At 46.8% G+C, this 26,389-nt stretch overlaps 1 protein-coding gene across 6 annotated transcripts in view; it reads right to left on the bottom strand.

The window, feature by feature from the left end:
- ACTR5 (actin related protein 5) overlaps window positions 1-26,189 on the bottom strand; it is a 32,173-nt gene extending 5,984 nt beyond the window's left edge. For 3 of the 6 annotated variants that reach the window (XM_067708128.1, XM_067708125.1, XM_067708127.1), the window contains exons 1-8: window positions 25,781-26,189; window positions 24,353-24,582; window positions 22,255-22,424; window positions 18,606-18,823; window positions 17,517-17,699; window positions 11,786-11,902; window positions 10,920-11,059; window positions 9,715-9,847 (exon numbers count right to left, since the gene is read on the bottom strand). In XM_067708128.1, coding sequence (XP_067564229.1) covers window positions 9,715-9,847; window positions 10,920-11,059; window positions 11,786-11,902; window positions 17,517-17,699; window positions 18,606-18,823; window positions 22,255-22,424; window positions 24,353-24,582; window positions 25,781-26,179 — 1,590 coding nt within the window. In that variant the 5' untranslated portion in view covers window positions 26,180-26,189. Of the gene's footprint in view, window positions 1-801; window positions 8,396-9,714; window positions 9,848-10,919; window positions 11,060-11,785; window positions 11,903-17,516; window positions 17,700-18,605; window positions 18,824-22,254; window positions 22,425-24,352; window positions 24,583-25,780 lie in introns of those variants that run through there. The other 3 variants (XM_067708124.1, XM_067708129.1, XM_067708126.1) reach the window with 3 other exon arrangements.
- Between the last annotated feature and the right edge of the window lie 200 nt (window positions 26,190-26,389).

The raw sequence follows: 26,389 nt of genomic DNA, 5'->3' as shown, positions 1-26,389 counted from the left end.
TCTAGTTGCGGCGAGGAGGGGGCTGCTCTTCGTTGCGGTGCACGGCCTTCTCATTGTGGTGGCTTCTCTTGTTGCAGAGCACAGGCTCTAGGCGCACAGGCTTCGGTAGTTGTGGCAGGCAGGCTCAGTAGTTGTGGCTCACGGGCTTAGGTGCTCCGCGACATGTGGGATCTTCCTGGACCAGGGATCGAACCTGTGTCCCCTGCATTGGCAGGTGGATTCTTAACCACTGCGCCACCAGGAAAGTCCCTGAATTACCATTTTAAATATTAATTTTGTTCCACTGTTTTTCTTCAATACAGGTCAATATAGTTGAATTTTCTTCTTCGGCTATATTCAGTTTGATTTGATTTCCATTGCCTCTTTTCCTTACCTATAACTTTCTCTAATATTCTTTCTTTCCTTTCTTTTCAGTTGGATATCTTTACCCTTGTGCATCTTGAATTTAGGTTTATGAGATAATTTTTCCTTTTTATTCAGTTTCTTTGCTGAGTCCTTCCAGTTCCCGTTTCACATCTACCTCTGCTCAAAGTTTTTCATTTGCTTTGTGATTTCACTTGCATTGGCTTGTCCAATTTTTCTTTTAAGATTTTTTTTTGATGTGGACCATTTTTAAAGTCTTTATTGAATTTATTACAATATTGCCTCTTTTCTATGTTTTGGTTTTTTTGGCCGTGAGGCATGCGGGATCTTAGCTCCCTGACCAGGGATCAAACCCACACCCCCTGCATTGGGAGGCAAAGCCTTAACCACTGAACCGCCAAGGAATTCCCTGGCTTGTCTAACTTTAATTCATGCTGGAATGCTGCATTACAGTTTTCTTTTGCCTATAGTGGCTATTTCTTTTTTTTTTTTTCTTTTTTGGTTCTATCTGCTAAAAAGTTTTGGTCTTTTCTTACTGTGTCCCCACAAGAGTGCCGCAGTTTTATTAATGTTCATATTTGGGCATACGTTAAATTTACTTAAACGGCTATTAGCAGGAGGATGCAGACACGGAGCGGGGCAGAGAGAGGGTCTGGGTTTCCTCAAGGGCTCCCCCTTCTGGTGCTATAGGGAGAGACAAATTCTTTACTATTTGGCACCTTTTTGTGGTCAGGCTTCCTCTGTTCCAAACTTGCTTTATTCAGTCTCGAATTACCAGCCCCTTCTGTGCTTCCCTTCACGCCACCTCTGGCTTCCACGGTGCCTCCCTCACCCCCAGAAGGGGTGCCTTTCCAAGACTGTCTGCTCTGGTCAAGCCCCTCCCTTTCTTCTCCATCATTGCCAGTGCTTACCGGGGAATAAACCTTTGTTGTTATCCAGATTCTGATATGGTTAGGACTCCTCCCTCTTATGGGTAACTTATTTGCTTCTTTATGGCTTAACAACTTCCCACCCGTACTCAGATTCATTCCCAGACTCAACCTGGCCATCTCTGTTAGTCTCCCAGGGAGGCCATAACAAATTATCACAAGCTTGGTACCTAAAACAAGAGACTTATTCTGGATACCAGATCAGGTGTCATCGGGCCACACTCTATGAAGGCTCTAGGGAGGAAGCCATCCTCACCTCTCCCAGCTTCTAGTGGCTCCTGGTATTGACTTGTGATGGCGTAACTCCCATCTCTGCCTCTGTCTTCACATGGCCTTTGTCCCTTTGTTGTCAAATCTCCCTCTCCTTCCTCTTATAAGGACACCATTCATTGGATCTGGGGCCCACCCTATATCCAGGATATCGTTATCAAGATCCTTAACTTAATTACATTTGCGAAGAGTCTATTTCCAAATAAGCTCACATTCACAGGCTTAGGGCCTGGACATATCATTTGGGGGAAGAGGGGACACAATTCAAACCACTACATACACCACCCTGACTTTCCCTATAGCACAGACTCATCTTCAACTCATGGTGACTTTGGTCAATGAAAATGTGGGAGATGTCTCCTGAGTCACCAGGACAATTGGATTCCACGGGGCTCCCTGGGCCCGAAAGGAAAAGGAGCAGATGGGCAAGGGGCAGAGAGACGAGTGCCTGGGCCACGGTGGGTGCTCAGAAACAGAAGCTGAATTGGAGAATAGAGGACTTTATGGAAGGAAGGGACCAGAAAGGGCAACAACAGAGTCTGTGTGACTTCCCAGGGCTCAGCTGTCTTAGTCGAGTTCTGACGCTTACCTGGCCTCCCTGACCTTGGCTGCTCTCCAAGGTGAGGATCCTAGCCACCAAGCAGAGGAGCGACAAGAGGACAGAGGTTTGCTGGGCAAGGGGAAATCCTGGGGCTGCCCTGGTTGCCAAGGGCTGCAGGAGGCTGAATGAGGAGAAGCAATGGAAAGAATGAAGTGGGGGGAAGGGGAAGGCTCGAGTCCCAGAAATCCCCAAGTTACCAGAATGCACTTGAGAGAATTATTTGCCTGTTTTTCCTATTGGGTTTTATCCAGCGGCCTCTGCATATGCCTGCTTCTATAGGAACGATCCACAGGGTTTTGAGGGCCAGAGGGGCCAGCAGAGGCCAGAGGGAGAAGAGGAGGTAAACCTGTTGCTAGAGGATGAAAGGATGTGGCTTCCAGCTCAGGGTCCTCCCTTCCTCCTGAGCACAGCCATTCCGAAGACCATCAACCCCCATCCCAGCATTTCAGTGAGCCCAGCCCTTGGGAGGGCCCTAGGGAGAGGCTAGGAGTCCAGATACAGCTGCCTAGCCTAACTTCTCCTTTGCTCTGCCAAGGTACTGGACCTAGCCCGGAGGCTACAAGTACCAGACCCACCCCATTCCTGGATCTCATCTTCATCACAGCTCCTAAATAATGATCTCCCAAAAGCCAGGCACTTTGTCAATTTCACTTTATGATTCTGCGATTTGTGCTTTATACACTTTGAGGCTACTTTATCAGGGGCATATAGGTTAGCTTCAGGCTCGGTCTGTCTTTTTGTGAATTGTTTATTACTAAGTAAAGTTTCTCTTTCTAATACTTTTTGCTCTAAAGGCTATTTTCCTGACGTTACTATTGCTATAGCAGGTAAGTTGCTCAGTGTTCATTTACCTGGTTTACCTTCCATCCCTTTACCTTTATCTTTGTATCATGTTTTCAAAGCATCTTTTGCAAACAGCTTACAATCATATGTGTATTTTAAAACCAATCTATTTCTTTTGTTTCTCTTTTGATAGGCCCATTTACTTTATGATTAATACTTGAACTCATTTATACCATTTTATTTTGTACTTTTTATTAACTAGGCTACCTCTTCTCCCCACCCCACCCACTCCCAAACTTTCCTTCTACTACTGGACTTGGCTTTCCCTAATGTTTATATTTACATGCTCTATTTCTAGTCTCTCTGAGGTTACCCTTGCTGCATTAGTATTATTTATTCAGGGAGTTTATCCCAGGTTCCTCACTTCATGAGGGCCCAGGCTACGTATCTGGTCCCTGGTTAGGCATTTCAAAAGTTGTAGTGCCTACCTGCACTTAGGGCTTATTTCTAATAAGCCCTGAAACCTCAGGCTTGCCTCAGTGCCAACTTTTGGTTACCAATCTGGCTATGATTTTTTGTAGTCATTTCTCATTTCCAAGGTTTTCTGTGATATCTATGATTCCAAGCTCAGCATTACAACTTGTTAACTTCTACTTTATTCCCACTTTTTGCATAGCTTGTAGCAGGTGCAAGGGGGTCTTCCTGGGTGAGCTTAGTCTGCCACTTTCCCGAAATCCTTAGGTGATTTCATTATCTCATTTAATCTTACTACAGGTTAAAAGGAATTATTCCCATTTCCTAAATGAGGGGATAACTATCTGTCACACTGTTCTCTTTGTTTCATATTATTTTAAAAACTTTCCTCCTTAACAAATCCCCACCGCAAAAAAAAAAAAAAAAGGGCTTCCCTGGTGGAGCAGTGGTTGAGAGTCCGCCTGCCGATGCAGGGGACACGGGTTCGTGCCCCGATCCGGGAAGATCCCACGTGCCGCGGAGCGGCTGGGCCCGTGAGCCATGGCCGCTGAGCCTGTGCGTCCGGGGCCTGTGCTTCGCAACGGGAGAGGCCACAACAGTGAGAGGCCCGCGTACCGCAAAAAAAAGCAAACAAACAATCCCCAATTAACAAGAAGTTAATGGGTTTTATTTATTTTTAACCTACACTTTTAGTTAGAATAATGCTAGCTGCCGTAATAGATTAGGCCGAAGTTCTCAGGGGCTTAACACAGTAAGTTTATTTCTCACGCACTGAAGAATCTGCAGGGTCTCTGCTCCAAGCAGTCATTTAAGGATGCGGCTCCCTCCATCTTGTGGCCTCATGCTCCTCTTGGGCCTTAGACAGCTCTCTATTCAGCCAGACGACGGGGAAAGAGAGGCTCTTGTGGGAGGTTCATGGAAGCCAGCCCTGGAAATGGTGTATATCTCTCTGTCCATATCCTACTGGTCCTAAGTCAAGTGGCTACCTGTTTGACCGCAAGGGAGGCTGGGAAATGTAGTGCAGCTGTGTGCCCAAAGGAAGGGGAAATGGCTTTAGTGAACAGCCAGTCTCTCTGCCTACATTTTTTAATCCTCTGTTCTACCATTTTCTAATTATCTGGAAATGATTTAATTACAAAGTTCTGTAATGATAAACTTCAGCTTATTCACTTAATCCCTTAGGTAGGCATGAAATCATCTGTGCATATGGTATTTGTATGAATTCGGTTTCTCCATTTCTTGGTTTAGTGTTCTCTGCCTATATTTTAACACTTATATTACTCTCAACTTCTATTTTCTTACCTTTTCACATTCTTTGTTGCTTTGGTAAAACTTTTTATTTCCAGAAATGCCAATGGAAGGCAGTGGAGGCAAAAGGAGGGACACCCTTACCACATCTTAGCTGGGGAGAGAGGCCCCTGATCACCCTAGGTGGCCACCCAACCTTCAGGGATGCTCTGACTCAAACCCAGAGCCGGGCTGACCCCCCATGCCAGACTCTCCCTCCCCTGGGCTATCCCCCCCTCCCACAACCCAGACAGAAGCCCGAAGCTGGGCTATGGGAATCTATTCCTTCACGGCTGCCCTCAGATCATTCAGCTATAGTCACACCCACCTTCTCTCCACAAACAGTCCTGGCAGGGTCACAGGGAAGACTTGAGATGTCTCAATGAGTGAGGCTCCCCAGCTAAGGGGAAGCCCTCGGTGTGGACCCCTGATTTGTTCCTCTCAACAGAGCGGACGAGCTAGTCTCAAATTGTCTTTGTTCACAGATTTAGTCATTCATTTATTTACACAACCAGTTGGTCATTCATTCAAAATCCTGTGAGCCCACAGCACCCTGCAGGCCCAGCACTGGGCTGTGGATACTCCAAGCTGAATGAAACCCTCCTCCTGCTCTTGGGGAACGCTTTTCAGTCTACAGGAGACCATCTGGGGGCAGAGAAAAGCTCTCGGTACAGTGATGAGTGCTGCTGGTGGTCTGCGTGACGAAGGGCTGGGAGGTGTCACAGAGGTCACGGCAAGCTCAGTGTGAGGGCTTAGAGATAAAGCTGGAGAGCTCAAGGTCCAGCCTCACCGCAGCCCCAAACCTCCTCAGTGCCAGGCTACGGGCACCCCGACTAGGCCCGGCTTCACACTTATTGTTGGACTACGCTGTAGCCCAGCTTACCTGCCCACCCAGGGTCCTTCCTCACCAAGGCTAGACTTCCAGGGCAATCCTTCCACCTCATCACTGCTGTTCAGGCTGTTTAAAATGTTGACTATGGGAGAAAGACCCCTGTCTCCCCAGGCCTACGGCAGTCAGCACAACTCCTCTCCCCAGAAACCTGATATGGAAACCTCTCCCAGGAGGCGGGCCTGCCTTCTTCGCATCTGTCCTTTCTCGGCAGCTCCCGTTTGCTCTCCCCATCTCACCGGGCCTCAGGCCCAGCCGTGGACGGCCTGGGGCTCCCCAGCAGGGCCGTGGGGGGCCCTGAGTCAGCCTGGATCTCCCGCCACCACTGGCCCTTCCCGGTCTTCGGTTTCGAAGCCCCGAGAGCTGGAGATGCAGGTGACTGTCCTCGGTGAACTGCAGCAGCAGACTGGTTCTGAAGTGGCCTGCTCAGAGGGCTGGGCCAGACATCCCCTGGGATTTAAACATACGGCTTCTGTGACAAGGACGCTAGCAGCTCTGGAGCCTTCTGGGCTCAAGCACTGGGTATGTTTGAGAGTTAAAATTCTCACCAAGCAATCTCTGTATAAGAGAGGGGTTATCTGTCTGTTTACGATGAGGCTGCAAAGGTCCAGGGAATGTGAGGTTGTGGCTAAACTGAAAAGGCTCCACGGTTCACCTTTTCCAGTCTGTTTCTCTCTTTGGAAAGACCTGAAAAGTTAAGCAGCCAACACACTCACAGGAAGAGAAGTTTTAAAAACTGTAGGAAGGCCTCACATCGTGGAAAAGTTTCCAGCAAAGAAAGTACAAACAAGAGTCAGGCCACTAGCCCCACACCTGTCCATTCAGAAGTGAGCACCGGGCAGGCCCTAACAGAGTGACTTCGTACTATCCGGTTCCCCTCTTTGGGTCCCCTTTTCCTTATTTCTAAGCAGAAATAGAAGAAGGAGGGAAATATTTCTAGCCCCTAAGAGTTCGTGGTTGATTGTTCTTAGGATACAAATGTTACCTTTTTACCTGTATGTGAAAGAACTCCATCTGCTGGGCATTCACACAATTTTGGAATAAATTTAGAAGACTATCTACACTGACAATATAAAATTTAAAGGATTTTTTTTTAAAAACAAGAAAGGCTTTAAAATGTGGTAAGAAGGAAGCCTGTGCAGACTGTACACCTCCGTCCCCCACCCTGTCTTCATTCACTGCTGCGGGAAGTGAAGGCTATGGCTCATCCGTGGCTCAGCAAAGGCAGCAGGCCACCTAAAGTCCCTTCACCGCCAACGCCCCCAAAAGAACACAGGTGCAGAGGGTCACTCCCAGTGGCGCTAAACTGTTCTCCCCAGGAGAAATCCATCTTGTAGCCAAATGTTCCCAGCAGACTCGGGCTAGACACAGCTGGCAGTCACTGTCCTGTCACACTGGCCGATGTGGCCCAAGGTCCCTGGAGGGGCCCATCTGCTATGCCTGCTCGCCGGCCCCGCCTCCGCTGGCCCCCGAGCCCTTGCCGGATGCCTGGGCTTCGGTGGAGCGCGAAGCCTGCTTGGGCAGGCGGATGGGGACGTACACGTTGGAAGCACAGTGCTCCTTGAGGTAGCCTCCTCCCTTCTCTTCATATTCCTTCCTGGTGATCCAGACGTCCTCATTGTCCAGGTGGTCCAAGGTCCAGTCGCGAGCACCATACCAGGCGTCCAGCACAGGGTTCGAGGCCAGCTGAACCTGAAACATGAGCAGTCACTGGACGGGCGTCTCCCATCAGGGTCTGAGGACTGAATGTTCAGCAAGGCCAGCTACAGCCCCTACATTTTATCCCCAGAAATACACACGCAGGAGGGCCCCCTTTAATTCCAAGACGGGGCAGGACTACCTCTGCACCCTCCAAGGAGAGCTGAGTGAAATGCTCCAGACTCTTCAAGAAATCGCGCAAACATGCAGAGCCCACCAGACACGACCTCAGCGGGTACGTGGTTAGCAGCTACTCTACCAACGTCAGACCTGCCGCTCTGGGGGGGAGAGGGACCAGCTGCCCTGCCTCCTGCCCCATGCTGTAGACCACAAGCCGTCAGGTGGAGAGACCTGGAGGGAAGGCCTTCCTGGACCTGATCCCCTCTCTGCCAGCAGAGGGAAGCAGAGGCTGATGCGAGGTGGCTCTGGCCATGGGGGCAAAGGAGCCTCAGGGGAAATGAGAGCAGAGAGGCTGACCTGGGCTCTCCATGATGCTGCCAGCGCTCGGTTTCCACTGCTTATTAGGGGAGCAAGGCCGGGGTCAGCAGCCCTATGAGTGCCCCTCAACGAGGCTGAGCTGAGCACTGGGCGGACCGCGTTCCAGCTCAGGTCGGGCCTCCCCTCCTCTGGAGTCGCCTGTCTGACCTCCCACCTCCCTCTTCCCTGCCCCACCCCTAGAAGTCCCAGGATGGAATGGTGGTTTTGGAACTTTCTGAAGTAAAGGGCAGGTAGAATCAGCACAGATGGAGGAGGATGAGGGTGAGACTTGCGAGAAGGGACCATCAACAAAATCAGGGTCACAAAAGCCCCGACCGCTCTGGCTTAGAAAGTGTCGGTGACAGAACGAGTGTAAGGCGCTCACTCTACTCCTTGCACCGGAGAAGTGCTCACTGTGATAAACCATGAGGACTACATGTTGAATCCTGTGGGTCCTTCTAGCGAATCATGGAACCTGGAGTGTTCTTTGGGACCCTCAGCACAGCAGCTGATGTCTGTTTATCACACGCAGGCTCTGTGCTGAGCACCTGACAGGCAAGGCGCGCTGAATGCTGGTAACAGGCACCAGGACGATCTCCTCCGTACTGCGGAGAAAACTGAGGCCTGGCAAAATTCAGTGACAGCGGGGCCGGAGTCAGGACCGAAGCCCAGAGACCACAGCCTGAACGCACAACACATCGTGCGGCACAGGGGGCCACAGCCAAGCCCCCAGCAGGACACGGAAGCTCTGTACCACGTGTGCCCTGCACACTCCCCTCCCCCACCCCTCTTCACAGCCATGAGCCCCAGCCACACCCAGCTGCTCACCACTCAACAAGTTCACGGCCCCCGAGCCTTTGCTCCTGCTAGGCCCTGTCCGGAGTGCTCTCTCCACCCCACAGCCCTCCACACTCTCTACCTGGCAAACACCTCCTCATCTTCAGAAGACTCACCTCCAAGAAGCCTTCCCTAGGTGCCTATGTCTGTATGCCCCTCATGCTGTGGGTTATCCCGGCCTATTCATCTGACTGCTGCCCCCTCGGACAGCAAGCTCCTTGGGGCCAGGGCATCTGGTGTCTAGGACATCTCAGCATCCCAAGGTGCCTGGTCTGCAACAGGAGCTCAGACCATGTTTCTTGGTGATTGGGAATTTGGTAGATAAATTGTGGGGCAACCACACCATACAGTCATTTTTTAAAGTATTTTAGAAGAATAATGACACGGGACAAAATGCTCAGGACGGGTTAAGAAATTCAGGTTACAAAGCAGTATACACTCAAATGTGCAGAAAATACGTGAAAGAAAGAAAAATCTCCCCAGCCAGTCTCCTAGAGAATGCCTTATTCTCAATGTACACTCTTTTGTACTCTCTGAACTTTTACTATATGCAGGCCTTCCTTTGTCAATTAAAACAAAGAAATACGTAAAATACGATTTCCATTCTGCTTTAAAAATTAAACATAGGGCTTCCCTGGTGGCTCAGTGGTTAAAAATCTGCCTGCCAATGCAGGGGACACGGTTTCGATCCCTGGTCCGGGAAGATCCCACATGCCGCGGAGCAACTAAGCCCATCGCCACAACTACTGAAGCCATGCGCCTAGAGCCCATGCTCCGCAACAAGAGAATCCACTGCAGTGAGAAGCCCACTCACCGCAACGAAGAGCAGCCCCCGCTCACCACAACTAGAGAAAGCCCACAAACAGCAACGAACCCAACACAGCCAAAATTAAATAAATAAATACATAAATAAAAGTAAAAAAAAAAAAGAAAATTAAACATAGATTGAAGACCAGAAGGAAAGCCACAAACGTGTTAATAGTGGCTATCTCTGGATGATGGAATTATCAAATAATTTTTCTCATTTACACTTTACTACTTTTGTAACCAGAAAACAAATAATTAAGGCTATTTTCAAAACAGCTGGTTACACGGACAATTGGTACCTGAAAGGAAGACTGAAAGGGTCTCATCTCCAACAGCTCCTTCTCGATTCTGACCTTCATCCCAGGATACATCATGTTCCCGCCAGTGAGGAAAACGTTCTGAACCAGCAACTCCTGAACATCCTTTGGGTACCTGGGGACAAAACGATTCCTCTGCTCTAGTCCCTCCAACTTGAATATTGGAAGAGAATATGGATGTGGAAATGCAAGCTCTCAGTACAGAACAGATAATGTCTCCGCAAAAAGTTAAAAAAAAAAGCCTTCCATTTTTCATTTGTGTCTTTACAGAATTCCAAATAGCTAGCCAAAACCTTAATTTGAATGGTCAATCCATTTCCTTAGCATGATTAAAATATTATGCCCTTCTAACACATGTTTTTCTAAAAAACTGACTTTATTGAGGATTACTTTAAATACATTTGGATGAAGTCTGACAAATTTATATACCCATCAACAGCAGTAACCATTACACAGTAACCATCACCACAACCAAGATACAGAACATTTCTATCACCCCCAGAAGTTCTGCCTCTCCTTTTGAGGACCCATCTCTCCACTTGTGCTTTTTTTTTTTTTACTACTAGTTTTATCTTATTTATGTTTGCTCACTTTCCCACCTACTGCTAGACAAAACTCAAAGCCACTCTAAGTAGCTGCAATGGCTTTTCTTCCTTGCTAGGTGTAAGTTTCCACCCTGTTTTAACCAATAGCAACCAGAGTACCACAAAATCGTGTTCCCCACTTGTCCAACTTGTATTAGGAAAACTCACACTGCAGGAAGATACCTGTATAAACGGGTGCGGGGGAGGCATGTTCTTGTAGAAATGCAAACTCTTAAATAAATAAAATGCAAGGTAGGGAAAAAACTAAGTTCTGCACGTTTTTAGGGTGATTTAGAATCACTAGTCTGCAATACTGTGAAGATTTATAGGAAAGCCAATGCACATATATCATGTTGCCCAAATTTTTGAAAGAAACTCTTAAAGCTCCTCAAATCAAGCATTTACACGTTAAGCATTTACACGTTCAGAAATGAATTAGAGAGCCCTAACTCTGTGCCACGCTTGGTGAGAGAGAAAGAATACCATCTGAGTGCAGCAAGTCAATGAAGAGGAGATGCCCGGCCAACAAATCCACTGTTCAATTCAAAATTCAAGGAAATGGTTCAGGAAAATAGACGTAAAAGAAAGAAGTTTCAGCCTCACCTGTCCAGAATGTACTGGAGGGTCTCAGCTATGCCAGCCTGCTCCTCCCCGATGAGAGACGGCTGGAAGATAATTTCTGGAGCTCGAATTCTTTCTGTCCCAACAAACAGCTGATGATATGCTGCCAAGTTAAACACGGGCTTTAAAAACCCAAGGTTTAGAAGATATTTTTAGGCCATGAGAACAAACATCCCAGTTGCCAGTTTCTTCTAACTGCATTTCTTATTCCAACATAGCTTCTGTCTTTTGTGCCAGAATAACCTCTCCCCAACTCTCTTGATTTGATAATTCCATTTTCTACCTTCTTCAACCTCTGGATTATAAACCGCTACACAACTGCTTCATGAAATGGTCCCTGAGATGCAGGGAAAGAGACTTGGTGAAGAGCAGCTGAGAAAGGCTGGTACTGGAAGACCAAGTGCCTGGCTGGGTCCCCAGTGCCCACAGAGCCGAGAAGGCCTTCTCCCAGGTGTGTCTCAGCCTCACGCCAGTCTACCTGGCTGCCATTGTAATGACAGAAACACAGACCCAAATGAGGATGAAGCATTATGACACTGGCTTAAATGTAAATAAAATCATTAGAAACTGGTCTTCGGGTCTAAAGTCCCCAGTTAGTTGCCCAAATGCTTCCACCGAGGAGATTGTTTCTCACAGATTCACGGAGCTTAGTGCTGGAACCCCAAACAATCACCACAGCGGGGAAAAAAAACCCTGACTTCGGAAACTTTCGGTACTGGGACTCTCCCTTCTAGAAAATACAACTGGTATTTTAGGGAAAAGTATTCCTAAAGAAGCAGACTAAACCTGACTGGTCATTTATGTTAAGCTTCAAAGCATAAGCAAGGTGGAGGCTACGGGAGGCCAACCTGGACCGTGGTCACCGGCTTCTCCACTTCGGGCGTTTCCTCCGAAAACAAGGGCTCGAAATCGTTGATGTTTTCCACGTCTTCCAGAGATGGTTCGAGCTGCCCCAGGTCAGGGGTCTGAGAAGAGAAGAAACACAAGTGGACAGAACCTGTAATTCAGCGAGCCTTAGTTCTATGAGTTCACTGTCACCAAAAAGAACTGGGATCTTGCCTAACGTCCTAAAAGTACATCCACACATAAAAACTATGAAAAAGTTTCTGAACTGTTAAAAAAAGGAACACACGTGAACACAAGATTAAAAGACTAAAAAGCCAGGGATGAGCTTCGCTCTTATCCCCTCCCCTTCCCACTGAGACAAGCCTCATCAACTCCCACCTTCTCTGAAGGCTTCTGAGGGGCAACTCCAGCCTGGCGCCCCGGGGAGGACTGTCTGCCTGCACCTGTCACACCACCACGCACAGAGCTCTGGGGGAGAGGGTGTGAGAGCTGGTGTCCTACAAAGCAGCTTAGACTATGGGCAAAATAAAGTCAATCTCTCAATAATTAATAAACATATGTGCCAACACTAACAGGCTTAGCAATCAGTTCCCTTGAGGGCAGGTCCACTGGGCTGGGGATGTGACTAAAGGCTCCAAGGTGGCCCAATGCCTCCCATATGTGGAGGCCTGCAGAACAGGCTTTCCTCTTCCATGACAATGCCCCTGGGCGGGGCCTAGACATGCCAGCACGGTTCCTAATTGAGGGTTTAGGACACCTTTAATTTTGACCTGAACAAATGAAATTGGGAGGGTGGGGGGATAATTCTGGATGATGTCCTCGGGCATCTGTCATCCTCCCACATGAAAGGCAGATGAGTTGTACCTTCCGGACTCAAAGGGGAGAAGTTTCAGGAAGGAACTCTGTTGCATTCCCTGGAAGGAGGCTCTAACAGTGACAGCTATTGTAGAGAGGACTATCTGATGAGACGGCGTCCTGGGAGGGTTCGAGCAGATTCAACACCAACCGCCAAGGTTGCCTGAGAGGAGAGCCCTCCTCACTCTCAGAATCTATGACGAATGTAAATTACCGACACAATTCAGAGTACTTAACTACACTTCCCTAGAACCTACTCATATCAGCTGCAAAGGTAAAACGCAAAGTCACTCTTAAATAAGGCAAAGCCCCTTGACATATGCTCTCCGGCTCCTCCCTCCCAGGAGCTCCCTCCTGGAAGTCAGTGGCCGCGCTGAGAAGCCCCAAGCACACGGAGAGCCACGTGTGGGTGCTCAGGTCTGTGGAGTCCAGCCTCCGAGTCATCCCAGTCCAGATGCCAGGGAAGTGAAAAAACCCTCCAGAGAGTTCAGTTCCCAATTGTCCAAGTCCTCCCAGCTGAGGTCCCAGAGTCCCCTGCTGCACTCTGTCTGAACTCCTGACCCATCACATTCATGAGCACATTAACATGGTTGTTGTCTCACACTGCTAAGTGTGGAGTGTTTTTTATGTAGCAGCAGATACGTGAAACGGGCTTCTGGTGAGGCAGGAGCAGAGAGAGCCCCAGACCGCTACCAGGCCATCCCTCTGTCACCGGTCAGCAGGTGTCTTAAACCCCTCATAACACTCTTCCCTTCGATTCCACCCACCCCCTCAGCAGTGGCCTTCCCCAGGCATTCTTCTTTCCCCACTCCCTGTGTGAGTCTAGGTCCTTCCACAGCTGGGTCCTGGACAGTCCTGCCTGGTGTCCCACAGAGACTCCAGAGATGGGCTCAGAAGCCAGCTCATCGTCGCCCTAAGCTCAGTCCCCAGCGCCACCTCCCCCTGCTGCCTTTCAACCCAGCCTCAGTGACCGGAGACAATCTAGACCCGGACTGCTCGGGTCTCTCAGCTGCGCTGCTCCTAGCTGTGCAACCTTGGGCACGTTTCTTTCCTCGCCTCAATGTCAGTCTCCTTATTCATAAAATGGGAATGAAGACAGTACTTAGGGAATTGTGAAAATTAATCAAGATGATACTTGCACAAGCGCCCAGCACAGGGTCTGGCACATGTTCTGTTATCATCAGCAACTGCCACTCCTGAACGACACCAGGATCTTTGGCTCCGACCTTGGAAGTGTGTCCTCCTCCACCTTCCACCCCAACAGCCACTGACAAACTCCAGGCCACTGACAAAAATCAGCTCTCTTCTGGATGACTACACACATTTTAATCCTGTCTTCCCACCTCCAGCCTTGCCTCTCCCTAAAGCCATCATCCCAACTGCCGCCAGTTATTTTCCTAAAATAAAATCTCATCAGATTATTGCCTTGCTCAGCACACTTCAAAGGCTCTGTCTGAAGGATAGTATCCGGGCGATGGATAAAGACCTTAATAGGTGGCCATGGCCTCCCTTCCAGCTTCATCTCCCACGCTGTCTGTGCCCGATGTGCCCTGCTCCCCGCACGTGTGCTTCTTTCCATCTAAAATGTCCTTCCTTCCTCATTTGCTATCTGCTGAAATCAAATAATCTTTCAGGGCCCAGCTCAAACACCTCAATCCTTTCTCAAAACTCCTTCTGTATTCCCACACACATCTACCACCACACTTGATAAGTTTTATTACAGCCTGAGTATGGTTCTGTAGCCCTATTTTTTGAGGTACCAAGGAGGACAGGAATTGCGTCTTAGTCACCTCTGTACCCCTAGTCCCTGGCAACCCTCAAATTTCTCTAGAATAAAGAGGATTGCAGAATGTCTGGGCTTCAAAAGGCTTCTTCAGCTGTGACAAAACTATTATTATCCACCTTCATATCTAGCTATATTCAAAAGCATCTCACCTTAAAAATAAGATGATTTCTAGCTTCACTAAAAATGATAAAAAGATATTTTCCTTATCCCAATTCATATGATTCACAGAGAGGAACAAAGCTGGTAATTTCAATGCCGACAATACGCATCTAAGACAGAACATATTTCTCTAGCATGGCTGGTTTCTCTCCCCCTAGGGTTTGCCAGGGTCTCCATGTGTACTGGGTGGCATGCGTGAACGTAAATATGACTGTTCTCTTGGAACTGAACAGAGCAAGTTTGCCAAAGTCCCTCAGAGAGGATGCAGCATGGTTCCCTGGAACAGCCTGGAGCAGCATAAAAACAAGCAAAGGGCAGCTCTGATCTGGGATCGTCAGGCCAGAGCACTTTCTGTATTAGGCCCATTGTCTTTTCCAACAAACAAGGGTGCTCGAAAGCTGTGCTCCCACCTTCCCATCCCCTTACGCTGCGCTCGTAGCGATGCAAAATCAGCATCTTTTAGTTTAAATACTTCATTAGGAGGTATTTTAAAGTATATTAAAAGTATTTAAAATTTTAAAAGTATATTAAAAGTATTCAAAAGGAAGCCTACTCCTTTACAACATCCTCGTCGAATACCTGCAGAATACCGAGGGCTGGCATGGATTGGTCTGTAGGAAAAAATGGATTTTATTTATTTATGTTTTTGGCCACACCGTGCATCATGTGGGATCTTAGTTCCCCGACCAGGGATCGAACCAATGCCCCTTGCATTGGAAGCATGGCGTCTTAACCACTGGACCGCCAGCGAAGTCCCGAAAAAATGGATTTTAGAAAACACCGGAAGTTAAAAAATGTATCTATATTAATCCAGTGCAGCCATTACTGCTTAGATTGCATTTCAATATGAACTGTGGTCCACATAAATCTGTTCTCTCCATTCTAAAAGAATTATATTGTTGGAAAATATAACAAATACTTTTTGAAAGGTAGAACTGGCTGGCCAATGTCATGGCCAAATTTATTCCATGAATGTTACTGTAATCGATCTAATCTCTAACAATCACCCTGACCATTAAAGCTTTGGGGACAGATCGATTCATCAAATTTGTTGTACGTAGGGAAACCTTTTAAAGTACAGCATTTCAAAATCACCCCAAGTCCAGAGAAATTTGAATATGTTCCCTTAGAGCACAGAACAAAGTAGGGACTTAATAAGTATCTGCTGAATGAATAAAGAGTGATTGAATCAGGGCATGTAACAAATGGAGAAAAATGAAAAAAGAAAAGGAAAAACGGGTTCCCCGACTGTTTGGGAATCACATCTTCAGAGTTGCTTGTTTTTTTCTTTTTAAATCTGAACTCCCCCACGTGCATGTGGCTTAGTGGTCCATCTCTGATATAAAGATGCTGACATCTTGTGGACATGCTGATAAGCATGATAAAACTGAGTACAGATGAATAAACAACAAAAGCAATGTGGATCTGGATCCTAGGAAACAACAGCTCAAATCTGAAACACAGACCTGAAAAGGAGCAAACTAGAAAAGGCACATTAGTTCTCTGGAAGCTGATCTGGGACGCTGTGCGAGAATAAGATGGTGGTCGAGGCACTTCTACCCTGGATCTCAGTGATCCAGTACGCTGTGCCGAGGCAGCCTGACTCAGGATCTGCTTCAGCAGTCACGCATGCTCATGGCCAGTCACTGTCCTCACGTGGTCTACAGCCTGTCGGAGAGGTGGGGAAGGTGAGGCTGAGAGCAGGAACCGAGAGTCAGCCTCCAGCTGAGACACAGTCACTGCAAAGTAGGCTGCCTGCCGAGCCAAGGACGGCCCTGAGGTCCCTGGTAAGCACCATACTACACCCAGCAGCAAACTGGAGTTTTCCACAAGACTGTTTCTTTCTAAACGTATAGGTAAAGTTGATTTAAAAACAAAAATCAACAGTTGGACTGGCTAATCTTGCCCCACAAGTGTCATACGGCAATGAACAAGTTCCTTTGTTTTAGCACTCTAGAGATGACAGATTCAGCAACAGTGTGTCCACTTATTAACACTTTCGTCCAGTTCTAGAGACAGGAGAGCCAACCAGTGACTTGGGGCCGAGGTGTGACCTGCAGGCAGCCCCTTCACCATGCAGGGCCCAGTGCTACGGTATGAATTACCCAGGATCCTATCTCAGCCCCGCCACCTGCCCTTTTGGCCACATCAACACTAAAAGCCCACTGGCAGGGAAACAAAAAGGAGAGAGAAGATCAAAGAGTTAGTGTTTAGTAACTAACAAAAGGCTGATCTTAAATCAACCCACAAATACCTTATCGAGCATGGCTATTAGCGGCTGTAAGAAATTCCTAAACTATACATGAAGCATGATCCCTGTCCTTAGGGAGCATGGCGATGGAAAGGAGGTGAATGAAAGAGCAACCATGATATATTTAATAGAAGATCAGAAGAAAGTTAAGGGGGCATATGACTAACTGCCCAGGAACCATCAGAGGGGCAGGTTCAGGTTCAAGATGGGCCACACGATAGGCGTGTGTATGTTCTTCCTACTCTACTCGCACACATCCCCTTCCCGGGGGACAGAGCTCTACCGGCTGAAACCCCTTGGCTCAGAACTTCAGTTGGTACAAGGTCAGTGCCATCCCTGCCCCGACCCGTAGATATCACACACCACTCTGCTCTCTTTCCCCCGAGTCTGGTCACAACCCCTTTGATGTCAGCCTTCTCCAGACACTCCTCCCGCCCTCAGAAAGGGCTGTTCTCTCTACACCAGTGGTCCCCAACCTTTCTGGCACCAGGGACCGGTTTCATGGAAGACAATTTTTCCACGGACGGTGGGGGGATGGTTCCAGTGGTAACACGAGCTACGGGGAGCGGCAGATGGAGCTTCACCCTCTCGCCCACTGCTCACCTCCTGCTCTGCGGCCCCGGGGTTGGGGACCCCTGCTCTACCCCACCCCGCGGGACCTCCCTCCCGAGGCCCGAAGTACCTCTGGCTTGCTGTCCACCACGTCCACCTCGAGGCTGACTTCTGCTTGAAGGATCTTCTGCTTCGCCTGCTCCACTGCGGCACTGAGCTTCTGTATGTAGGACTGCAGCTCTTCCGGGGAGTCCATGTTCAGCTCTATCAGGGCCTTGTGAAACTGATCCATCTGGCCATCCTCTAGGAGCTCCTGCAAGCCGAGCAGTCACAATCCATCCTCAAAGATGTGCATCGGGGCAATCACGCACAGGAAGGAGAGACGGAACTTAGAAACTGGACAGAGAACGATGGCAGCAGAGGGCTCCCCGAGCTCCCTGAGCCTGCCCCCCCATGGAACCACCCCCTCCCCCATCACCAAAGCTTCGCAACGAAGCCCTCCTCCCCAGCTATCTCTGGGCTCCCACGCATCACCATCTCAGCACCACCGGAGCAGGCAAAACTCATCTATGGGGACAGACGTCAGAAATGTTAGCTTCTGGGTGAGAAGAGATGGGAAAGTTACTAAGAGGAGGCTGAGGGAGGCTTCTGGGCTGCTGGTAATGCTCTATTTCTTGACCTGGATACATCACATGTTTCAATGGTGAAAATTCATTGAGCTGGACACTTAAGACTTGTGTGCTTTGCATCACGTGTGCTACACTTAAACCAAAAGTTAAAAATCAAACAAAGGGGACCACAAGGATAAAATAAATCAATGAGGCCAGGTCCACAGCTCTCAGGTCCTGCTGCTACACTGTCCTCTACACGCACAATCTCTACATGGATGACCCCCCCTCAGACCCCTTCTTGACCCCAGGTCAAAAAGATGCATGATGATGGGGCTTCCCTGGTGGCGCAGTGGTTGAGAGTCCGCCTGCCGATGCAGGGGACACGGGTTCGTGCCCCGGTCCGGGAAGATCCCACATGCCGCGGAGCGGCTGGGCCTGTGAGCCGTGGCCGCTGAGCCTGCGCGTCCGGAGCCTGTGCTCCGCAACGGGAGAGGCCACAACAGTGAGAGGCCCGCGAACCGCAAAAAAAAAAAAAAAAAAAAAAAAAAGATGCGTGATGTGTTTTATGGAGCAAGGCTGAGGTCCCGCCCTAGGGGGTACGCTGTCACCTGCACGTAGAGCAGCCGGTCCAGCCGCTCCTGATCCAGCTGGAGCTTCTCCTCCCGCCGCCGCGCGTTGAGCTCCTGCAGCCGCCGCAGCTGCTGCTGCCGCCTCTCCTGCTTCTCCTCGGAGGTCAGGGTGCTGCCCAGGAGCTTGCTGGAAAACGGGAGCTGCATCTTGTGGACATTGTTCTCATAGTAATCAGGGCACCGCCATTTCTGCAATTCTTCAACAGAATGATTTTGGAAGTTAGGAAACGGAAACACTAATAGCACTGAGATTAGAAAGTTGGCACCAGGGTTCCAGGTGCGGGTAAGATGGAGGAAGCACACTCCATCCCATCTCTGAAGCCACCCAATCGGCGAAATGAGCTATAAGACCTGGACACGATGCCAACACACCTGCTCTGAGCGAATTGCTAAATAAAGTTGTTCAGACAGAAAGGATACCATCTAGAGCACCAGAAATGAAGGGAAAGCAACAGAAGTGATGAAAATCTGATTAAACATAGTAGATTAACCTCCTCTTGAGCTCCTTAAAATACATTGACAATTGGAAGTAAAAACCATGACGTCTGATGGCTTTCCAATGTATGTAGATGCGACACAGAAGACAAGTCCAACTAAAGGAGGAAGGATAAAGGGGCCTCTGGGGACTTCCCTGGTGTCACAGTGGTTAAGAATCCACCTGCCAATGCAGGGGACATGGGTTCAAGCCCTGGTCCAGGAAGATCCCACATGCTGCAGAACAACTGAGCCCGTGTGCCACAACTACTGAGCCTGTGCTCTGGAGCCCGCGAGCCACAACTACTGAGCTTGCGCACCACAACTACTGAAGCCCGCGCACCTAGAGCCCATGCTCCGCAACAGGAGAAGCCATTGCAATGAGAAGCCCGTGCACCACAATGAAGAGTAGCCCCCGCTCGCAGCAACTAGAGAAAGCCTGCAAGCAGCAACAAAGACCCAACGCAGCCAAAAATAAATAAAATAAATAAGTTAAAAAAAAAAAAGGGGGCCTCTGGCATGCTGACACCTCCATGTTCCACTTGAACTGGTAAAACAGAGATTCTAAGAAGACTGTGAAAAGCCTGTTTACTGTCATCTCTAGAGCAACAGCTAAAAAAACCTACATGAGAAATATACAATGAAAAACACAGTAGACAAATTAAAATGGAATACCAAAAAAAATTTTCAAATGTTCAAATAACCCAAAAAAGGCAAGAGAGAGCAATAAGGACAACAAAGAGAAGGAATAACAGAAAACAAAAAATCAAATGGTGGACCTAAACCCAAACATAAGAAGAATTAAATTAATTGGAAATGGTCTTAACATATCGATTAAAAGATAGAGACTGACAGAGGGATCTTATTTTTTTTAAAAAAAGGACCCAATTATTAAGAAAACTTATTTTGAATATAATGATACAGGTAGGTTAAAAGGTCGGAAAGACACACCAATCAAAAGAAAGTTGGAGTGGCTATGTTAATGTCCAAGCAGACTTCAAAGCAAAGAAAATTGCAAGGGATAAAAAGGGACACTATATAATGGTCAAAGATCAATTGCCAAGAAGAAGTAAGAATCCTAAACGTTTACCTAACAAAAGAGCTCCAGGCACTTGAAAGCAAAAACTGACAGAACTGAGAGGAGAAATGGGAAAATTCACAATTATCCCTGGAGATTTCAACACTCTTAATAATCAACATGGCTTGATGGAAAATGAAGAGGAGAATAGAAGAACTGAACAACATCATCAACCAATAGAACCTAAATGGCATCACAGAATACTCCACCCAACAACAGCAGGATACACATTCTTTGCAAGTGTATGTGGAATATTCGCCAAAGCAGCTCATGCCTGGGTCCTTAAACAAATCTTCACAAGTTTAACTGATACCAGACAACATAAGTTCTTTGACCATAATGAAATTAAACTAGAAATCAACCACAGAAAGATAACAAGGAAGTCTCCAAACACTTGGATATAAAATGATATATTTCTAAATAATCAATGGTTCCAAATAAAAAAGGCTTAGCGAAATTGGAAAATATGTGAACTCAGTAAAAAAGAAAACATAACATACCAAAATCTGTGAAATGCAGATAAAGCACTGCTGAGAGGGAAATTCAAGCTTTAAATGCCTATATTAAAAAGAAGTTATCTTAATAATCTAAGCTTCTACCTTAAGAAACTAGAAAAAAAGAGCAAAATAAACCTAAAGCAAAAAAGAAGACACCAATGCAATCACCGAAATAGTCCTACTTCTATTAAAGAAAATGAATTCATTCAGAAAAAGAAATCCCCAGGCTCAAACGGTTCTACTTGAGAATTCTATCAAACATTTAAAGAAAAAAATAATATCAATTATTTACACAGTCTTTTCCAGAAAGCAGACAAGAACACTTTCTAGCTCATTTAATAAGACCAGCATTGCCATGATACCAAAACAAGACAAAGACAGTACAAGAAAAGTATAGATTAATATTCCTCATGAATATACACAAAAACCTCATAAAATTTACCAAATTGAATCCAGCAATATATTAAAAAATAATATACATGAATAAGTTGGGTTTACCCCCCCAAATCAAGGCTAGTTCAATATTTGAAAAGCAACCATGATACTCTCCTATATGAACAGTCCAAAGCACAAACACCATAGGATCATATCAGATGCAGAAAAAGCATTTCACAAAATTCAAAATCCATTCATGATAAAAATGATCAGCAAAACTAGGCACAGAAAGGAACTTCCTCAATTTGATAAAGAATATCTGTAAAAAAACTAGAGGTTAAAAAAAAAAAAACTAGAGGTAACATCATATAATTAATATGGAAAGACTAAAGGCTTTCCCCACCACAAGATCAGCAATTAGGAACAAGGCAAAAATGTCCACTCTTACCACTCCTAAAGAAACAAAGGCAAACAGATTGGAAAGGTAGAAATAAAAATGTCCCTATTCCCAGATGACACATCTACCTAGAAATTCCCAAGGAATCTACAAAAAACTAGAACTAGTAAATTTCACAAGGTCACAGGATACAAGGTAAACATGCAAAAATTAATTGCATTTCTATACAATAGCAATGAGCAACTGAAATGAAAAAAACAAGGAAAGAAATAATTAGGCATAAATCTAATAAAACATGTACAAGTGTATACACTGAAAATTATAAAATGCTGATGAAAGAAATCAATAAAGACCTAGATAAATGGAAAGACATACTATGTTCATGGATTAGAAGCCTCAACGTAGTAAAAAAAAATGTCAATTCTCCCCAATCTGGATTTAACATTATATCTGAATCTACATTTAGAATGTTGTTGTTTTATATACAAACTGATCTACAGATTTAATGTTCTTTCAATCATAATCCCAACAGAACATTTTTGTAGACATGGACAAACTGATCCTAATATTTATATGGAAAGGCAAAGGAACCAGAGTAGCCAAAACAATGTTGAAAAAGAACCTACATATGCAAGTTATCAATTAATTGAAAAAGTCTGTTAGGAAAACAAATACCAAAAAGGGAAGGGAATGCTAAAAAGTACTAAGAGGAAAAAAGTGAGCGAAAGAGTCACCCTGGGAACAATTTAAGGAACATCCCAAAGGTAGACAACATTCGAAAGCTGCAAGCAAACATCCTCTTTGTACCTTCCACATAATCCTCAGCGATGTAGCTGTGCTCGTGCAGGATCTCCTCCATGCGGCTGAGAGTGATGGCTGCCAGGTGCCCAGGATACTTCAGCTGCAGGAGACGCTGGAGGTAGCCAGCTGCTTGGCTTCCTCCCAGGTTGATGCGTTTGCAGTTTTTAGCATCCAACCTACAACCAAGGGATGGAAACAGCACTGAAATTTTTGGCAATGTGGAGGAGAGAATATAGAGCACGTGCACTAGTGCGGAGGATAGTTTGATGTAGACTAATAAGGAAGCAACTGACCAGCTGGGGGAAATAAAACCTAACAGTTGGAAGGAACTTTAAAGTTGCCTTAGTGCAACCTCTTACCCAATGCAGGCATTCCTAGAGCACATCCAAACAGACACATGAACATCTAATTTCTGGCAAGCATCTCGGAAGATAACTTCCTGGCAAGCATCTCGGAAGGACTCATCTGCTCCGGGAAGGGCCTAGAAATATGCATTTTTCCCCAGGAATATGCATTTTGACAAGCTTCCCAAGTCCCTCTAGTGTAGGCCAGAGTTTGAGTACCCCTCCCCTAGACACTCCACTTCTACTTATGCAAACACATTAAGTAATCACATACACATTGGCTTACTGTAATCTCCTAAGAGAACCAGGTCCCTCTGACATGAAGTGAAGGGGAGGAGAACCAGAGTACCTTTATTTTCTCAATATGAGAAAGTTAGAGGAGCAGAGCTCTAGGAACTTGCTGTGTACTAAAATGTCACTGCTATATCACACCTCACCAGCAGATGCCAGCATAGAACATGATATGCCCCAATCTGATCATTTCTTAGCCTTTGGGTAAAATCACTTACTCTCAATATAACATAACATAACAATATTATTTTTAATTTCTGCATATTCTGGTTACATAAGATAGAAAACTCTATAGCAGGAGTGTTTGGTAATGTCTAAGAACTACTTTTTTCTTCATAAATTTTTGTAAGAACTTCAAGAGAAATTCCCACTACAGGGAGTAAATTAATTCAACAGCATTTATTTTCACTTAAATATTCAGACTGTTTTACAAAGTGCCATCACCTACATTACCTCGTTTCATTCTCAAGGTAACCCCGAGAAATCAGTTTTTCCCAAGTTTATATGTTAGGAAACTAAGTGAAGAAGTTAAGTACCTCAACCTCAGCAGAGCTGCAAACCCAGGCTTTCAATCCCGAAGCCAGGTCTTCTCTCACTACTTACACACCCTCTATCTCTATGCAAAGAGAAACCTTCTCAGGAGAGCATGAGGCTGGCCTAGTCTCTCTCTCTCTCTTTTTTTAATTTTTTATTGAAGTATAGTTAATTTACAGTGTTTCAGGTGTACAGCAAAGTGATTCAGTTATATATACATTCTTTTTCGGTTTCTTTTCCATTATAGATTATTACAAGATATTGAATCCTATGTGTATATAGTAAATCCTTGTTGTTTATCTGTTTCATATATAGTAGTGTGCATCTTTTAATCCCAAATTCTCAATTTATCCCTCCCTCCCCGGCCTAGTCTCTTTAACAGACAACGAAAACCCAGCTATAAAACGAGAAGATTTTAAACATGACAGAAACTACCCTCACCTTTTATAGAACTTGAAAACATCTATTAAGTACCTATTATGTACCAGGTACAGTAGTTAAAAAGAAAGGTCTAAATAATTGTCGTTAAATAGCTTTAAATTAAAAAATAAAAAATCTCTTATTAAAAAGTGACTCCAGAACACAACAGTCTAAATTAAATCTATTTAAATCATTTACTCAGAACATTTTTATTGAGTACCTACTACTTACAGGTATGGTGTCAGCCATCTCACCATTAAGTCAGAACCATAAAGTTCTAGAATTATGGATTTGGACCTCAGGGACCATCTACCCCAACTCGATCCAGGAGGTCACAAAGGATGGACGATGAAGTGACATCTATACTCACACAGTGAGGGAGGTCAGAACTAAGCCCAGAGGCCAGTTCATGGTCCTGTCCTTGCTCTTTCCACCCCACCTTTAAATCAGGTGCCCAATAAACGTTTCCTGAATGCTTCTCAAAACAGTGCCCAAATGCCATAAGTGCAACTCACCTCCCTTCTAAGATGGGTAAAATATGTGTACACTGGTATCCAGATGAAATGATGAGCCCGCTGGAAATCAAGTTCTTTGGCTTATTGTGGTAGAAGCTGAAGAGGCTGTCTATTCCATAGGCAACCGTAGGAATCCCATAGCACTCAAAGAGAAGCTCGGACATCATCTGTCGTGAATACAGTGGGTTGCACACGGCTTCTGTCAAAACTATGGGATGATCGACACAGCCCTACTTGGAACGAAAAGAGTAAATTAGTAGGTGCTAAGAGAATACTCCTTTTAATGCCTAAAAAGAAACAGAAATCCTTATTGCAAGGGCTCAACTGGCTTTTGGTCTCCAATCAAAACACTGGATCAGAAGCAACTGTAAAACACCCATCTCTCCTGGAAGTTGCTTTGGAAAATATGAAAGTAGGGTCAACTTAAGTCAAGCCCCAGCCAAACTGTCAGCCAATCATCTGGCTCTATCTTCAAAATATCTCCAGAATCCAACTGCTTCTTACCACATCCTCAACTCCTTCCTCATCTAAGTCACCATCATCCCTCACCTCCTAACAGCAACAGCCTTCTAACTGGTCTCCCTGTTTCTACCCTATGACCTCGGCCAGTCCATTCTCCATACAGCAGCTATGGTGATCCTTTTGGAACGTAAGTCACGTCCCTTTTTTGTTCAACACCCTGCAACGGCTCCCCATTTCACTCAGCGTAAAAGCCTATAAGGTGTGTGACTTGTCCCCTCACTACCTCTCCGACTTCCTCTTCCACTGACTACCCTTCCCCTCACTCTGGCTGCCCTCAGTTAGGATTAGGGCACACTCCTGCCTCAGGGCCTTTTTACTGGCTGTGCCCTCTCTCCGGAATACTATTCCCTCAGATATTCACAAGGATCGCTCCCTCAATCATCTCCTTCAGTCCTTGCTCAGACAACACCTTCTTCCCAAGTCCTCCCCCTAACCATCTTATTGAAAACATGTAACCCTCTCCTGTCCTTCTATCATGCCACAGAATATACTACTTAATTCTATCGTTTATTGTTTGTTTTTTCATACTAGAGCGACTTTCCACACCCGCTCCATAAGCACAGGAGATTTCGTGTCACGTTCACGGACGTTATTTCAAACACCTAGAAAAGTGCCTGACACGGAGTAGATGCTCAATACATATCTGATAATAAATTAATGTATTAACAAACGAGCCCGAATATGTGCTCCAAGAGAAAAGGGCGTTGTTTTTGCTCACTGCCATACCCCCAAGCGCCTAGCACAGGACTTAACACACGTTAGGCGCCTAATATTTGACCGACTGACTAAATCAATGACTAAATGACATTCAGAACTACTGGAGTGACTATTATCCCTCGGAGAGCGTTGTGAGCGGGGACACGACCTCACCCCTCCCCTCAAGCCTAACCCCACCACGCCCTTCACCTGTGAGGAGACACCCAGATGCTGGAAGCTGTAGTCAAGCAGCAGCTCCTGCAGCTCCAGGTTCACCGGAACGTTGCGGTCGAAGGGCGATCGCAGCATCCAGCGCAGCGGCTCCAGGCTGCCCAGCGCGTTGCCTACCTGCGGGCCCGCCCCGCCCCGAGCCCCGCCCCGCCCGCGGGCGCACACGGCGCGGAACTGCAGCCGGGGCTCGGGGCCCGGGTCCGGCCCGGGGCACGCCCAGCCTGCGCGGGCCTGGAACGACCCGTTGTCCAGCACCAGAGGCACCGGCAGTGGCCCGTGCGCCACCGGACCGGCCTCCAGTACCTGATCCGGCGCGGCGCGGGCATCGCGGAATGGGAACACATTCGAAGGCGGCCCGGCTGCACTGGCCGCCGCCATCTTGGAGCGCGCGCACTGGCCCCGCCCCTCGCCGCAGCGTCCGCCCAAATGGCGCGAAGCCCCGCCCCCGACGCAGCGCCCGCCCAGATCGCGCGAGACTCCGCCCCCGCGCATCACAGCGGGTTCTCCAAGCCTCCTCTCCTCTCTAAGCCCGGCCGGCCTTTTCACCTAACTCACCCCTGGTGGCCCAGGCCGCCTTCGGGATCGCTA

This window comes from Pseudorca crassidens, chromosome 15 (genome assembly GCF_039906515.1).
Source record: "Pseudorca crassidens isolate mPseCra1 chromosome 15, mPseCra1.hap1, whole genome shotgun sequence".
NCBI classification, from domain to species: Eukaryota; Metazoa; Chordata; class Mammalia; order Artiodactyla; family Delphinidae; genus Pseudorca; species Pseudorca crassidens.
Note: the sequence above shows the minus strand (reverse complement) of the source record. Positions and strands in the feature narration are given on the sequence as shown.